Raw genomic sequence first — 16881 nt, forward strand, 5'->3', positions numbered from 1 at the left:
GCACACCTTTCAATAACAAACGTGAAAAAGAGACAAATCGGTCCAAAACCGAGTAAGACATTTCCTGCACAGCCCAATACAAGAAGTACATGAATGTCACTAAAAAGCACCACAGGGCCAAAGAGTTAATACACTCGCAGTTGGTTACATGTGCCTCAGTAGAGAAGCAGCGTTAGGTCACAGAATGGGGCTATTGGCCCAGCAAATACAGCGCTGGGGGAGAGGCAAGACCAAAGGTGGGTATTACATACGGTCATTAGGACTTGACGTGGGGTCTCTAACATTGTGACGGGGGTCAGGTGGTGTGAGGACACGGACTGTGAACAGAAAACACATCCCACCAGCACCTTCAATCACACAGTACAACTTGTAGATTACCTGTACACACACTGCTTCATCTTATCTCACACCTCCACTGCTAATAACTCGGCATATTTTAACCATGAGCCTTTGAAGCAGCTTTTATTCAACAGATAACCTCTTAGAAAGACCCTCATTAAGATTCTCAGAGTTGTCTCCCCTGACACACACACACACACACACACACACACACACACACACACACACACACACACACACACACACACACTATAAGTAAGAGAACACGGACAATAAACCTGACTTACTTGAGTGATCAGCTGGGGCTGCAGCTGCAGAGTTTGTGGCGCTTGGGTAACCATGGGAACAGCGTTGTATCTTGTGGGTGAATTTAGTCCTATGCACACACAACAGACAGAAAAAGTGTACATTATGAAAGGATAAAACGGCAGATGTATCACATTAAAGGAAAGGTTTTGGAATCTATGGCCCAAAACATAATCAGCAAACTAAACAAATGAGCTAACTAACCCCCAAATAGTCCAAGTTCCTAGTCTATTCGAATTAAGCTTCAAACCACAGTACGCTTAATTTGATGCCGCACACCTGGGCTAATGCCTACTTCTGTCTCAAAATACTGATGGACCAGCATGTAGACAAACTCAAAAAATAGCCAGTTCTTACATCCTTGTCATGATGCTTTAAGCAAAAGCTGATTACTGCATTTCTCGAACCTTTTCACAAACAGTGGGCAGTAATCCTCCAAAGAAGTCGGGGTTGAATCGTGGCATGTAAATGGGGAGATTGGGGTAATCCTGTCCACGCAAGACACACACCGCGTGCATCAGGCCTGACACGTCAACGTCAATGTGCCAAGAGACTGTACAGTAACTACTACTGTCAGCCAGCCAGCATAGCCGTGTGCGAGTGCTTGTATAGCCATGTGCGCGTCCTTGAACAAAATACTCTGTATAATATTAATCAGAAATATTTTGTCCAAAACTATTACAGGCAACAGATGGTTGTTGTGTTCATTTCTTGATACGACAGTAATCATACTCTCATGACAGCATCTATATACGTCACTAAGACTACTCTCATGCGCCAGCAAGACATTTTTGTGTTGATCGCTCCCAAAATTTACACCCGTATGTATCTCAAATTCCAGACATTTGTTCCTCATTTCTTACGGCATATATATTGGAAATTACATGCGGCATATGACTGAACTGCTGGCTGCTTAATAAATAAAATGTGATTCACGTAATCTGGAGTGACTCGAAACTTGAGATGGAGGTTCAGACAATGGACTAAAGCGAAGTTCAAGTCTTCTGCACGGTGTAAATCATTTGCATTTCTGAATGCTTTATAAATAAATTATATGACATCAACACGGTGATAGTAGTGGTGGCATGTATAGCTATAGTTAAATGTGAGATGGTCAAATTACATGTAGTTATGCTAAGCTGATAATACCTTGCTGCGTTTATTTACTCCGACTGAGAATCTGATTAAAAGTCGACAGTTATGAAGTAGGCCTAAACTCAAGGGTTTCAACTCAAATCTTCAACACAAAAAAGTCATGAAGTCCTCAACAACAGTACAACAACTGGCTTTCAATATGTAGATACTGGTTTACTCATACAAGCGATATATACATGGACTAAACTGTCTCGCCAGGGACACTGTACAGGCATAGGCTGCCTGCGCTAAACAGTCTTACAAGAGACACTGTACAGGCATAGGCTGCCTGCACTAAACCGTCCCGCCAGAGACACTGTAAACGCGTAGGCTGCCTGTACTAAACTGTCTCGCCAGAGACACCACAGGCGTAGGCTGCCTGCACTAAACTGTCTCACCAGAAACACTGTACAGGCGTAGGCTGCCTGCACTAAATCATCTTGCCAGAGATACTGTAAACGCGTACGCTGCCTGCACTAAATCGTCTTTCCAGAGACAGTGTACAGGTATAGGCTGCCTGCACTAAACCGTCTCTCCAGAGACACTGTACACGCATAGGCTGCCTGAACTAAACTGTTTCTCCAGAGACACTGTACAGGCCTAGGCTGCCTGAACTAAACCGTTTCTCCAGAGACACTGTACAGCCGTAGGCTGCCTGAACTAAACCATTTCTCCAGAGACACTGTACAGGCGTAGGCTGCCTGAACTAAATCATCTTTACAGAGATGCTGTATAGGTATATGCTGCATTACATGGTACAATGTATGCTTTTCTCTTTTAGAGCACACACGACAGACATGAAACATCCGAACTCATTTGAGACCTGCTATGCCATTGGTCATCTTTTCCATCAAAGCCAATGGAAACATAGATTTCTAAAGTGACTGTCCATTCCAAGCCAGCAGGTTCCATTTTAGTGAAAGAAAGCATCCATTGATGTAATGAACTCTCAAGCGAGAACTGAAATTAATTAGTGGAGGGTTCAGCAAGTTTAGCACTGTTAGACAGTGTCGACAGAATGTTTGACCTGATTTCACTGATTTGGAATGCCTGACTTAGACAGACATTTAACAGTGTGCCATTAGCGTTATCGCCCTTGACTCATGACTATGACGCATCAGTTTAGGAGCTGTGGGTAATAACAGAAAATTGTGTATTTAAATAGATAGCTGTACATTTTTTCTGTGATGATGGCTATGTGGTAGATTTTATGTAAACTGTTAGAAACCTGGGAATGAACCCATTGTAACTACAGAAACCTGGGGCTGATCCTACTGTAACTACAGAAACCTACGGCTGATCCTACTGTAATTACATGTACAGAAATTTACAGCTGATCCTAATACAACTACAGAAACCAACAGTAACTACAGACACCTACAGCTGATCCTACTGTAACTACAGCTTACCCTACAGTAACTACAGAAACCTACAGCTTATCCTACTATAACAACAGAAACCTTCAGCTGATCCTACTGTAACGACAGAAACCTATCTGATCCTACTGTAATTACAGCTGATCCTACAGTAACTACGGAAACCTGGGGCTGATCCTATTGTAACTACAGAAACCTGGGGCTGATCCTATTGTAACTACAGAAACCTGGGGCTGATCCTACTGTAACTGCAGAAACCTACAGCTGACCCTACTGTAACTACAGAATCCTGGGGCTGATCCTACTGTAACTACAGACACCTAGGGCTGATCCTACTGTAACTGCAGAAACCTACACCTGATCCTACTGTAACTACAGAATGCTGGGGCTGATCCTACTGTAACTACAGAAACAAAGAATTGAACCTACTGTATCAACAGAAACAGGCAACTGTGCCCACCGTAAGTACAGAAACATGTGACTGAACCTAATGTATCTACAGAAGCCTGAGAAAAATAGATGAACAAACAACAAAAGCTGATCAGTCGATAATGCCAGGTCATTATGCTTTAAACTGAATTTAAGTAAATGTGGTCTGTCAAGATTTGGCTAGTTTTAGAGGCCCATGTCATGAGACCATAAGACAAGAAAGATTTTCCATCAAAATACTGCTGCACATGTTCATGCAACTTTGACTTCTTGCAAAGAATTGCCAAAGGCCCTGGCTTACCTTGCATTGTTGCTGGCACAACAAGGGAGGGCATACAGAGCTGTTGTCTGAAGGGGTCTGAGCGACCGAAGTGGGTGGTCGAGCGCTGGGAAGGGAGGGGCTGCCCTAGCTGTTGGGTCATCTGTGCAGGCTGATATGGCAGATAGGGACCGGGTTGCACATACCCCAGATACGAGATGTCTGTAGCTTGGTGACTCGGACCCGTCATTGCTTGAGCTGGTAGCTGGGGGAATACACCAAAACATACTATCAGTAATTCATTTAATGACACGAGGTGACAATGGTAATACATCTGAAGACATTTCTTTTACATGAAATTAGTCTAGTTTCCTTAATAAATCTGTAGATGAAACTGTTTTACACAGAATGCCGAGAGATGTAAGGGAAAGCTTACCTGTGAGTGCCTTACCTGAGAATGTAAGGCATTCAATTGGTTGTTGAAGGTGACGGTGATGTTGCCAGACGTAGAAGGTACAAAGTTGGTCATCATTGTGCTGGAATTCTGGTTCAAGTTGTCATAAACCGTGAGACCAGGCCGGCGACAAATCTCCATACTCTGTACTCCCTGCTTCACACTGCAGCAACAACAACAATAAGTCACCTCAAACAGTCTTCTTCTCTACCTGTTGATAGGAAAGCCTTCCACAGGACTTGGCATGCATGTAACCATGCTGGTAAATGAGAGCGACAGATAGATTGTTTAACTCCAGAATTTTTCACTTCCATAAAATCTGGCCAAAAAAAGCTATGTCGCTACAGACAAAATGTATGTCCCAAAAGCTTTATCATCTTTGATAGCAGTTAAGTTTATGGGTTGAGCCAGTACGCCCACAAGACAGAATACCCCGTCTTGATGGTTGGGTAGGCAGGGGAATAAGTGTACTAACATGTTACAGTGGGCGTAGTCCATCAGATGTGACATCATAATAAACGGGTGGTTTAGAGCCTCCCCTGGAGTGATTCGTCGCTCTTGGTCCAGTGTCAGCATCCGCTTCAAAAGGTCGATAAACTCTCGTCGGTCCACCTTCTCTGCTAACAGCTCACTGCCCTCCAAGTCCGTTGGAACATTGATCTGCTCAGACATTTACAGGAATTAGAAACTAACACGCACCAGAGTGTTATGCTTACTAATGTCGCACAATCAAAATGTAGATAAGCATCAATTATTAGTCTTTAGCCTTTATATTAACTGTTGTAGACAAGTTAAAAGCAAGCTGTGCAAACAGTACATGCAGCCTGAAAACCCATCCACTTCATCCTTTTCAGACATATGGAAACCATGGAGTTCAATGTGAACAGTCTCAGCTCTTGTTTACATACCTGTGCCATGTCATCTAAACAGTTAAAAATGTATTTTCTGGCTTCTTTTGACTTTATCTTGGTTTCTGCTTCATGTTCTTCAGGTGTCTGTAAACAGGAATAGGGTTATTGTGAATTAGAGAACAGCTAGCCCATATTTCAGCTTGAGCTATTGTGTTACAAAAATCAACACACAAATCTGAAAAATACAACCAAACGAACAGGGCATGAATTTCTTTACATTTCCATATTAAATAATATATCTTACTAAAGTGTAAACAAACCTTAAGTCGCCAGAATGGGTACCCAGCCTCCCGTGTTTCCCGGTTGAAGAAGCGTGGCGTTTTCGTGGCGGCACTGAGCATGTGCTCAGCTGGAAGGCCCTGTGTTTGGGAGACATACCGAATCTGCAAGTACAAGCGATTCACATGAGCAGGCGTCACATGTATAGGCAAACCAAATCTGCAAGTACAGACTATTTCTGTCAGCAGGTGTCACACGTATAGACAGACCAAATCTGCAAGTACTGACTATTCCTGTCAGCCGGTGTCACATGTATAGACAAACCGAATCTGCAAGTACAGACTATTCTTGTCAGCCCGTGTCACATGTGCAGTAATGAATAGTAAAACAGTAATGCAGTAATCCATGGATCCTATGTGGTTGTTGTGTGGTTGGCAAGAATGTCTGCAGACAAGCCTGCTGATTGGTGTGACCACTGTTTGATTTACCTATCCAGTCTCCAATTTACCTGGTCGTACTCACAGAAGCCAGCCTATGAAGAGTTTAGCTACATGTATAACACAGCCAAGCAGATGTCTGGTGTGAGCACTATTTGATTTACCTGATCAGTGTTAGACTCACCTGGTCATACTCGGAGGAGCCGGGGTAGAGGGGCCAGCCCAGGAACAGTTCAGCTATTACACAGCCAAGGGACCACATGTCTATTGCCTCACAGAAGGGTAAGCCCAGAAGAATCTCTGGTGCCCTGAAATCAGAGTCAGGGGTTTAACTGGGGTTTCTGGCACCTCAATAGTAAAGCAGGCAATGGGCCTGACAGGAAAACAACACAATGCGTACATGTAGAATACACAAACACACTCTGGTGTTATTTTTCATATAACTATATACACAGCTCTAATAATCCACTGTAGATCCACAATGCAAGTAAACCATAACAATGCATTACCACCATACATAACTATGGTTTGATGATGACAAAAGCAACATTAACAAATCTCAATATGCAAAGAAGGCATAAAACATATAAGTACATGTATATGATCAGAGATCCATTTGCAAATTGTGATTAAAATCCTCAACCTTTTTCACATATAAAAGTGCCACTTTCTGTGCAATCTATGCACATTTTAAATTTGATTTTAGAAACATTACATTGGAAACAATGGCCAGTGGCAGTGCTTCACAAAAAGTGTAATTTTATCAGTGAACCCAGAACAATGTCTTCAAACTAGAGCCCAAGGCCTGTGAAATGGGTCTATTGTTCCTCTTCTATTTTGAATTTTCTTGTCACTGGTGACCAATTGTCTCCTAGCAGAATCCATTGGTCTTCTCCACCTACAAAGGGCCTATCAGTAATTCTGTGTGTAACAGAGGATCCAGCCCCACCCAATTATGACATGACTTTTAAAAGAATGCAATGCACAAGAACATCATATTATGGGATACTGTAAGATTATAGACATTTTCCCGAAATTGTTACCATTTCTATTTGTTCGGTTATTGTGAGCATGAAAATCTTCATTACTTGTACCAGTGCCGTCTGTGGCAACATATCAAAATATATCTTTTGGTCCTTACATTGTTTAGTTGTATCTCAACAGTACAAATATGGCAAGGCCACATAAAATACATGTACAGTCAACCCTTTTTTTTCAATATTTTCAGGATTATATCCAAATGTTCATCACATATAGCAAACACAATTAACAGCTCATTTGACAGTTAAACAGATAAATTCTGCAACGGACCATGAAAAACTTTGTATAATAAGTTTGTTGGCATTCACACAATTAGGAAGATCAACTATTGGGCAGTAACCCAAGGGGTCAAACACTGATAGAAATTATTTTCAGAGGTAGTGCGGTACTCCCTGCGTTTCCAAGAGAGGGAGTACTGGGTAAGCCAACCGCAATACACATTTTTTTTAAAAACACTCAACACTTCATTATTTCGGGTCTCCAGCAATACACCTGGAAAGTGTGAAGTTGACTCAGTGAAGGGTGTAGAAAAAATGGAAAGACATACATGTGCATACATGTACAGGCCTACACAGACCTATCGGTACAGAGATTCTTGTTATTACATATAGGACTACAAATATATGCATGTACATGTCGATTGCACAGAATTACGACTTGTCATAACATTCTAGAACAAATTAATTATTTCAGCTCTTCCTCACGAGTTGAAGAATTACAGTATATCTGCACAAGAAGCACATGTAAACTATATGTGGGCTAAAGAGAGTGCGCTCTTCTGGCTGGCAGCAGTACATGCAAGAACTTGGTTCTCTTCTCTGGATCTCTGTCTAAGAGCCTGTTGGGAGAAACATCTACACAAGTATAACTACAGGTACATCAGGTGCCACAAATTAGCCACTGTCAAAGCACAAAATAAGCTTGGAAGGTAGATGTATACCAGTCTACTGATGAACTGCCAGGGCTGTTAACACCCCTTCCTCCCTTCCCAACAAGGACACTCGCCTCTGTTTTTCACTCTCCCACACACAAGCCACCAAACATATGTAGCTTTACCCATACTGAGAAAGATAGTGCATACAGACTACATGTAAGCCACTCAACTACAAGCACAGCTAATTGCCATGTAACTCAGGGTTCGCATTTAAAAAAAAAAATCACAAGCACACTACGCAGCTGGATTTTCAAACTATGTGCAAACATAATTTTATTAGATGAACTGATTTATTAAATTACAAATAGAAAACATCTAACCAACCTGAATATATCAATTTGATGATCAGCCTTTCTTAAAGTAATCCCTTTTTATTCATTGATTTGATTGGTGCTTTACGCTGTACTCAATAATATTTCACTTACATGACGGTGACAAGCATTATGATTGGAGGAAACTGGGTAAAGTAAAACCTAAAAGTCACTTGAATCAACATATGCCAGCTGACCGGACTGTTGATGTTCAGAGTGTAGGAGCACATGGTCATCAACAATAATCAAAGTAAACAAACAATGAATACTGCCAAAGTCCACAGTCAGTGTATATGTGTATACATAACTCTTGCCGATATACTACTCACCAAGTATACCTACTGTATGGAGTTATATGGTCATTAGTCTGAATCTAAACAGTAAGTTAATAGACGTTTCCATGGAGATGCACTTGGCAGTGTGCCGATTTCTGCGATGTCGGGACATACTATAAACCATGTTAGTTTTTCTGCCCAGTGATTTACAGCATGTTGTTTTAGCATTTGATTCAACCAAAAATTGACGATATATGCCACTGAGCCTTCATGTACAGCTAAATTACGCTACAAATAAGCCTCAGACTGCATTAACTACAAGCAGTGATTGGCGAGCCAATTACACATTACTGGTGCACAGTATAATCTATCTTTCCCATTTTAAAAAATGAAATAATCCCAAACTTAAATGATAAGCTACCAAAATAAAGCTATGAACAGGGGCTTCTGTAAAATGTTTTGGTGGCTATTAAGTAGCGATAAGCCACAAATAAAGTAGCAGGAACCTGGATGTCTTCAAAAGTTTGCTTATAAATCTGAATGCATCTACACTGTTGTAAACCCAGTTTTGGAACTTAAACAAATATTTCATTGTGATAGGCTTCTATGTTAAAACTTACCATGATGTAGTAAATCCATTACAAATGTCTGCATTGCTATGAGCTGAAGTTTATTTCAGTCTTGTATTACCAAAAGTTTTGGTCCAAGCAGGGAATGTGCAGTATTTACCAATATGTGCAGGCTCAATACTACAAGTTGACAGCCCCGACGGCCTTTTGATTTTTGGTTCTTATTTCTACCTCTACTAGTGCGCATGCCTGATGGGTCATATTGTAAAATATCATACAGCTGCATAATATGTGAACAAATACAGGTATACATGTATGCTGTACCAAAATAACATTTTATGTTTCAAAACAAAGTGTAAAATGATTAGCCTGGGATATACAACAGACTCTTTGTGACAGTGGTTTTTAAAGTATAATAATTTAAATTGTACACGTACAGGTATCTGCATTGGTCAAGTATAACTAGAGACAGGCAAAGCTGAGGATGTAGTGCGCTTAAGATGTGCCCTCTGTGAGTGTTTACTCTGGTACCAGCAGTACTGTTGTCCAGGCCATAAGGCCATGACCTAATTCTTCACAGATCTGGGTCAGACTGACACAAGGGGGAATAGCCAACCAGAGATACACAAATGCAAAACAATGGACAGTGCAACAATGGCTAAGAGCTCTGTTCCGGCCCAATATCAGTAGGAGGGGATGAGAAGAGTGCTGTGTGTTGCTGAAACAGGAAGTTTGGAGACCAGGATAGGTCTGGCCTGAGAGGTGTGAAGGAAGCCTGCAGTGGTCTGACCAATGATGCACCAGGCATAACCTGGCAGGGCATAACCTGACCTCCCCCAGCTCTGTTTTGGTCTAAATCAGACCAGTTCACCCCTAAACTCCTCTCCTACACATTTCCAGGGAGTCTCACACCTGTAGATATTGAACCCAAATCAGTGCCACACTAGAATTCAGCCCATCTACAGGATGATGTACCCGAGCTCAGCCTTGTACATGTTGATGTGCACCATCAGAAATCAGCCACCTAAAATAAAGATGTACTGTAACTCTTCTAATTTTTTTTCCTTTCAGCCAATATTTTTTTTATTTATTTATTTAATTGGTGTTTTACACCATACTAAAGAATATTTCTCTTATACCACGGCGGCCAGCATTACGGTGGGAGGAAACCAGGCTAAGCCAACCACTATCCGCAGGTTTCTGGCAGACTTTCCCATGTACGGCCGGAGAGGAAGCCAACATAAGCTGGACCTGAACTCACAATGACTGCATTGGTGGGGGGGCTCCTGGGTCATTGCACTGTGCTCAGCCAATATATATGTAACGGAAGGAATACGAGAAGAAGGAATAAGGGAAGTTTCTCTTTCCTCACATGGTTAGTCCATGTAATGAACAAAATATCTTACAGTTACAGTGATGTTGATAGGTACGAGTCCTGCATCTCTGATGCAAAAAAAATCAGGAAGGACGCAGAATATTCACCACCCCATATGGTAAGCATGGCAACGCTACATATCATGAACACCATATCCAAACTGAATTCATAGAAATAAACCCAGATGTAAACCCATCTAAACCCAAATGTAAAAACATCTAATCCACCGACCCACAGGGTCATATCTAGATATATAGATGTATATTTAAAGTTGTTGACTTAAAAACCTTGCAAGTTTTTCTCCATCAACAACGATACTTCCTCTTTGACTTGCACATTGTCTGGAAATTTACATTGATTTTAAATGTATCTGACAAGGTATAGTTGCACTAATTGAAACGATGCCAGTCTTTTTTTTTGTTTTTTTTTTTAGATATTTGGGGAGTTTTTACCACATAGTTTTGGAGCCCAAAATACACAACTAACGCCCAGAGACAAACTATAGTACGTTGGAAAATATTAAGACAACAACCTGTGTGTAAATTCTCTGTAAACCTTAATAAATCCATGTCCATAACATCATGCTGTTGTTCACTGCTGAATGTGATAACTCCCATACGAACTAGACCTAAGCGATTTACGTGTTTTGCATTATTTATAAACTTTTATCTTATAAACATGAGACTGCTTTTCTCATTCTCAGAAGTATTTCGACATGATTAAATTGTATAATCGTTGATAATGGATGTCACAGGTACATGAAAATGAAATTCAAGGAGTTTTCCAGGAGTTTTCCAGGAGTTTTAAGGCTAGTTTAAAAACACCATGGTGCAAATTATAGACTTTATTTTAAGTCTGAATTATTGATGCTTTAATTTTTAATTTATAAATGCCATATTGAATAGTACACTTGCCTTTGCAAGAAATATCTGCCCTTCACCTCTGTAATGCGACACATTCTTTGACCCGGTCTTGACTCAGTAATAAAAAATGAACCCCACGTATCATTATGCAGGGCTTCCTCTGGCCAGTCACTTCAGCCAATCATCAGATCTTCTAGTAAATACTATTTTTCTTTAGCCATACTTCCTTAGCATCCACGACTCTTGTAGGTCTCCTTCTGTAATTCCTTTTTTATCTGCCTTGGTGTAGCTGCTAGAATCAGTTTGGCGTCTTCCAGCCATATCTTGAGTTTATCAAATATGACAATTGCCCTCAAAATAATGGACCAATGCTTGGCAGCATGTTTTTGTTTTTTGAGAAAAAAGAATCAATCCTTTTTTCAACCTATCTCTAGGATCCTAGTAAAATGTAATTTCCTCTATCAGAAAAATTTGTTATGAAATGAATTTGTACATTCAATTTATTTAAATGCAACATTATGATCAGTACATTGGAGTAATGCAGTCTGATAGAAGAAAAACAGACGGTGTACACGTTTATGTAAAGGCGCATATTCTGAAACATTTAATTTACATCGGATCCAAAAAAAATAGTTTATTAAGTGGAAAAGTTCAAATTTGTCATGGGAGGTAACTTCATTTACAGGTGTAACTCTACCTTGATTTATTTCCCTTGATAATTTTTTTTTTCACAACTGGCGATGAAAGGCATTCCCCAAAATGACATGATTCTCATTTGTGATTTAACAAAAATGATTTCAAGCGTTATTTAATGTAAGTTAACTTGCAACAATGTTCAACCCCCTTTGCAGATTTCTGTCAAGTATCGCCATACAACTGTGTTGATGTTGTTTCGTTGAGATAAGGCCGTTTAAAATGAACGCAAGTAGATTATTTTCATAAGAAAAATTGCCAACATCTGCTAAAACCCCCAGAAAACTCTCATGGTAGATTTTGTAGAACGTTTGCATTTTTTCTTTTTGTCACCCAAAACATTTGCATTTTTTCAAATTTTATTGCCATTTCAAACAATTGTTCTAAATTTGCAACAATGGAGAGTGCCAGCGGAAGCCCTGACAGTGGGAGAATTATCAGTGAGCTCCCGATATACAGATTCGGTGGTCGGAAGACAATATTTAAGTTTGGGACAAAGGAGTTTCAAGGAGTTTCCAGGAGTATTTGTCTGTTTTAAGGGCTTTCAAGTACTTGAAAATAAAAATGTATTTTTCAAGCACTTTCAAGAAGTTTCTAGGACTGTACGCACCCTGTGTTATAACATCATTCAGCTAATGCCACTCTGCATGTGCCATAACATCAGTCAGCCCATGTCATTGTGCATGTGCCATAACATCATTGAGCCCATGTAACCAGGCATGTGCCATAACATCATTGAGCCCATGTCATTGTACGTGTGCCATAACATCATTGAGCCCATGTAACCAGGCATGTGCCATAACATCACTGAGCCCATGTAACCAGGCATGTGCCATAACATCATTGAGCCCATGTCATTGTACGTGTGCCATAACATCATTGAGCCCATGTCACCAGGCATGTGCCATAACATCATTCAGCCCATGTCATTGTGCATGTGCCATAACATCCTTCAGCTCATGTACACGGAGTAACTCTTGGTTTTGCGAGTAGTTGTTGTGCAAGCTAACAAATGATCTGCATATGTGCGACCCAATAGGAGAGTTTGTCGCTGAAGGTAAACATAGTCCTTCTGTATTATGTGATTTGTCTGTATGTTATGTAACATTTGTTGACATGAAGGGTTAAAATGTTTGGTCATTCACTCATTTTTAAGAACTCAAAATAAAGACGACGACATAAAATTGAGCCCAGGTCATCTCTTCTATCATGTAAATATTCATGAGGTCAATTTTTGTCGAGGAGACCAAACTATCAATTTTGACCCCTGGACATTAGCTTACTATTCCATTACTTACCATTCACCATTTTCTGGATAGACTACTGACACTGCTTTCCTTCAGCCACTTGTAAGTTCACAAAGTCTCATTTCACGAATTCTCTTCATTGTTCATTTATTTAAAAAAAAAACCTTTTTCAGATGGCCATGTTATCCAAATAGTTACCTCACATTTCTAACAGGTCATGTGGTACACTTTTTTACCTTAAGTGATAAAAGATGCAAATTCGAAACTGCCCCATTAACCTCTTCGCATATCATTCATAACATGAAAATTATATCACCTAAAAATATGACACAATACATGAAAATTCTAAGCTATAGGAGAGTTCAACATGTAAAGGTGGACAGACATGTTTTGAAGGCTTTGAGTGAAGTAAAAGTATGACAAACTTTTAAAATGATAAGAAACTGACACTTTGATAACAAACCGATGTGCCGCGACACGAAAAACAATAGCTTAATGTCTACAATGTTGCTGTTGTGATAGCTGTGAGTAAGGCATAAAAGTGAGATATGGAATTATCACCCGTATACACCATAGAAACAGTTTAAAATTGTGCAGAAGACCATGAAGCCGTCGCCAAATGTAATTCACTTGATGTAAATCACCTGCTTGTCGAGAGGCAAAGCTACTACAGGAATTTTACTATGGGCCTCCCAGTCTCCTCTCGAGTTTTGATTGGCTTATGCTTGTTTAAGCTTGTCATGTTTGACAAATTGAACGTAAGCATTAACTTTCGTTTAAATTCGGGAAGAAAGTTACTTCTTCATTTCTGACTTCCATTACTTTGAATATGCCTACCCGTACAATGGCCCCAGACAATTTCCAATAACTATATGTAAATTGACTTACTGTCTACAATTGTCTGTGGCCTGTCCCAAAAAGTAATAAAGAAAACTGAATCTTTTTGCATCTGAAATTTTGTGAATTACAGAATCTAACAGAGAAGAGACTATGATTTTTTTAAAATCACTCTCACTGGAATATTAGAGAGCGACTTCTCACTTTGGTGAACACTCACCATGTAAGGTCTAGATGCACAACTTTTAAATTAGATATATATATTACAAATATCATGGACTGCTTGACGGCACGTTTACTCCGATATGATTATGAAGTCACTACATTGCAATCATACATCCCTGTATTTACTTTTCTTGGAGCAGTGCCAGAGTTCTGGTACCAGTTGTTCAAAAGTGTATTAAAGTTAAGCCAGGCTTATATCTTAATACCAGTCCTATCCTGATACAAAGTAAACAACACTTATGTCTGGATATAATAATAATTTCGATGGCAGTGGATATTCAACTTAGTTTTGTTACATCCAGAGAAACTTGGCAATGGATTTGGTTGTCTTGTTAGCCATTCAGTCACATAAGATGCTGCTTGAAAGTAAACTCGGGCAGAGTGCCTTGTTGTTGTAAATGTAAATTGTAAGTTCTGCTGCTGAATATCCGAGGTTGATGCTGTAGGTTGATAAAAAAAACTTTTAGATCAACCTATCTAGATTATTCTTGGGTATGCTGAAGACAACACTAGTAAGTCCTTTCAGGAACTATACTGCTTGGTCCGAAATAAGATGGTAATCTATGCAAAAATAGGTTGAGGTACCAGTAAATCTCTCCAATCTGCTCAGGTTTGCTGGCAGCTTAAAAAATTGCCGCTTTTCCTTCTTGTACATGGTAAGAATTCACTAAAATGCTGCAGTGCTACAGGGTTTGTCCAGAGACATGTGACTGAAATTTCAGGACTTTTCCATAACCAAATTTTCAAGGAAAGATTTTATGTACTTTTCCAAAGACGTTATATGAGAGATTTTCTACAAAAAATATCACTGCACATTTGGTCAAATTTTTGCAAAGCTCAATTTATAACCTTACACAAAATACAAGTCTTGTCTACGCATATGTTAGCTTACCTGTTCAAATTCAGGAATTAAATTCCTAAAACTAATTAAGCGGGTCACATTATAACTTTTTCCTTTATCATTTGTACTGAAAGGCAATAATTTCAGCTATTCTTGATAAATACAGAAAATATTGCCCAAAATCTTGGGTAAACATTAATTGTGATACATATTTTTTTTATTCAGAAGTTTCCTTTTTATATGTAAGTACTGTTTATTTAAAACAGCAGTTTTCTTTTAAGTATAATTTTTCTCGTTTTTTCCCCCTCTCTGTTCTGTATTTATTTTTTGCCAAATTTGAGAGGCAATCAATCACATTACCCTAGGCTACTTTCAAAGTGTGTTGCCATATTGGAGTGGATTTAACGGCTTGCTTTGTTCTGCATAAACAAAGGACCTACTTGTTTTTTAATTCACTGATTAAACATAGAGGCAGGTTAATATCAGAAGTTGTTGAAAATAGACCTCAACCTTTAGTTTAAATGAACCATTTGTCGGGGGTCATGTGAGTCCAATGTGCTATGAATATTTCCCCCAAATGCTCCAGACTACAGGAGATGCCATACTGCCCAGGGAAACGAGCTGCTACATGCACATGTACGCTGTACATCTATCTTGACTGCTGCTTCCACACTGGTTCTACCCGCCAGTCAGTCACAACATCAGTGCAGCATTTATTACATCATCCTGTACTGAGTCGGGGCTTAAGAGCTGAGGCCAAGTCTGTCTCATGTGAACCTGTCCAGGTCCACCCTCAACCCTTCAAAAAGTATGAAATCAGTCCCCAGTCCAGGCATTCACAATGAAGTCATGGGTCTGCCCACAGTTTGAACAGACTAAAGCAGACAAGACATGGGCCAATTCAGGACACCACTGCTCAATGAAAAGCCGGTCAACCTGTGCTTGCTCAAACCTATGGAACCTTTGGTCAGCCTAACTACACAGCTTAGCTTGGAGAGAGTTCTCTGTAAAACTCCTGTCGGTCATATCCTACTGGCAAGCCAAGGTTGGCTAGGGAATGCTATGCAGCTTAAAATACAAACATTGGCATCCAGTGAATAGCAACATAGCTGTGGCCTATGCTGGAGCTGGAGTGCTTGCTAAACATTAGCTCAGTCTGTAACCAATGTGCAGAATCCTTTACGTTAGAATAAGGGAGTAGTCTCAGTGGGAGGTTTGTCTTTATTCACTGCTCTGACGGATCTATGTAAAACTGTGTAATATACACACACAAGACTACGACAGTCTACGTCAGCCATACATGTACATGTACATCATAGGAATAATAATAGTAATTACAACAGAGTCACAACTAAAAGGTTTGCTGTAAACCCCATCCAGTGTGACACATCGGCTCATTCACATTGATTCTCTGAGTCTATACAATACGAGCTAATCAAAAACCCATTTATAAGAACATGATACATGTGCAGTACAAGTACCCACAACTAATCAACCATGAGGTTAAGGAAACCTCCTTTAACATTCCAATCAGCTCCAACAACAAAAACAACAGTGCCAAACAAGGGAAGCACACTCCTCTTCTACAGGTTGTGTCTCCTGGTCTTACCAAATGAAACCAAAGGAACTTATGATACAATCATAACACGTAAGTTAATACCACAATTTTTTTCTTTTTAATCTGGATTTCCCTTGCCAGATATTTGACCAATAGTGTTCTCACTTTCCTTGAACAATACACCATTCTACCAGACAAATCAATGGAAATTTCGACCCCTGGCTTCCTTATTCAGCCAGTCTGCACTG

General features: G+C 39.9%; 1 protein-coding gene across 5 annotated transcripts in view; it reads right to left on the reverse strand.

The window, feature by feature from the left end:
• Window positions 1-16881, reverse strand: part of LOC135468015 (homeodomain-interacting protein kinase 2-like) — a 42466-nt gene that overhangs the window by 13623 nt on the left and 11962 nt on the right. For 2 of the 5 annotated variants that reach the window (XM_064746015.1, XM_064746014.1), the window contains exons 3-10: window positions 6049-6172; window positions 5469-5591; window positions 5206-5292; window positions 4773-4957; window positions 4280-4460; window positions 3886-4108; window positions 627-715; window positions 252-317 (exon numbers count right to left, since the gene is read on the reverse strand). In XM_064746015.1, coding sequence (XP_064602085.1) covers window positions 252-317; window positions 627-715; window positions 3886-4108; window positions 4280-4460; window positions 4773-4957; window positions 5206-5292; window positions 5469-5591; window positions 6049-6172 — 1078 coding nt within the window. The remainder of the gene's footprint in view (window positions 1-251; window positions 318-626; window positions 716-3885; window positions 4109-4279; window positions 4461-4772; window positions 4958-5205; window positions 5293-5468; window positions 5592-6048; window positions 6173-16881) is intronic. The other 3 variants (XM_064746016.1, XM_064746018.1, XM_064746017.1) reach the window with 3 other exon arrangements.

This window comes from Liolophura sinensis, chromosome 6, assembly GCF_032854445.1.
Source record: "Liolophura sinensis isolate JHLJ2023 chromosome 6, CUHK_Ljap_v2, whole genome shotgun sequence".
Classification (NCBI taxonomy): Eukaryota; Metazoa; Mollusca; class Polyplacophora; order Chitonida; family Chitonidae; genus Liolophura; species Liolophura sinensis.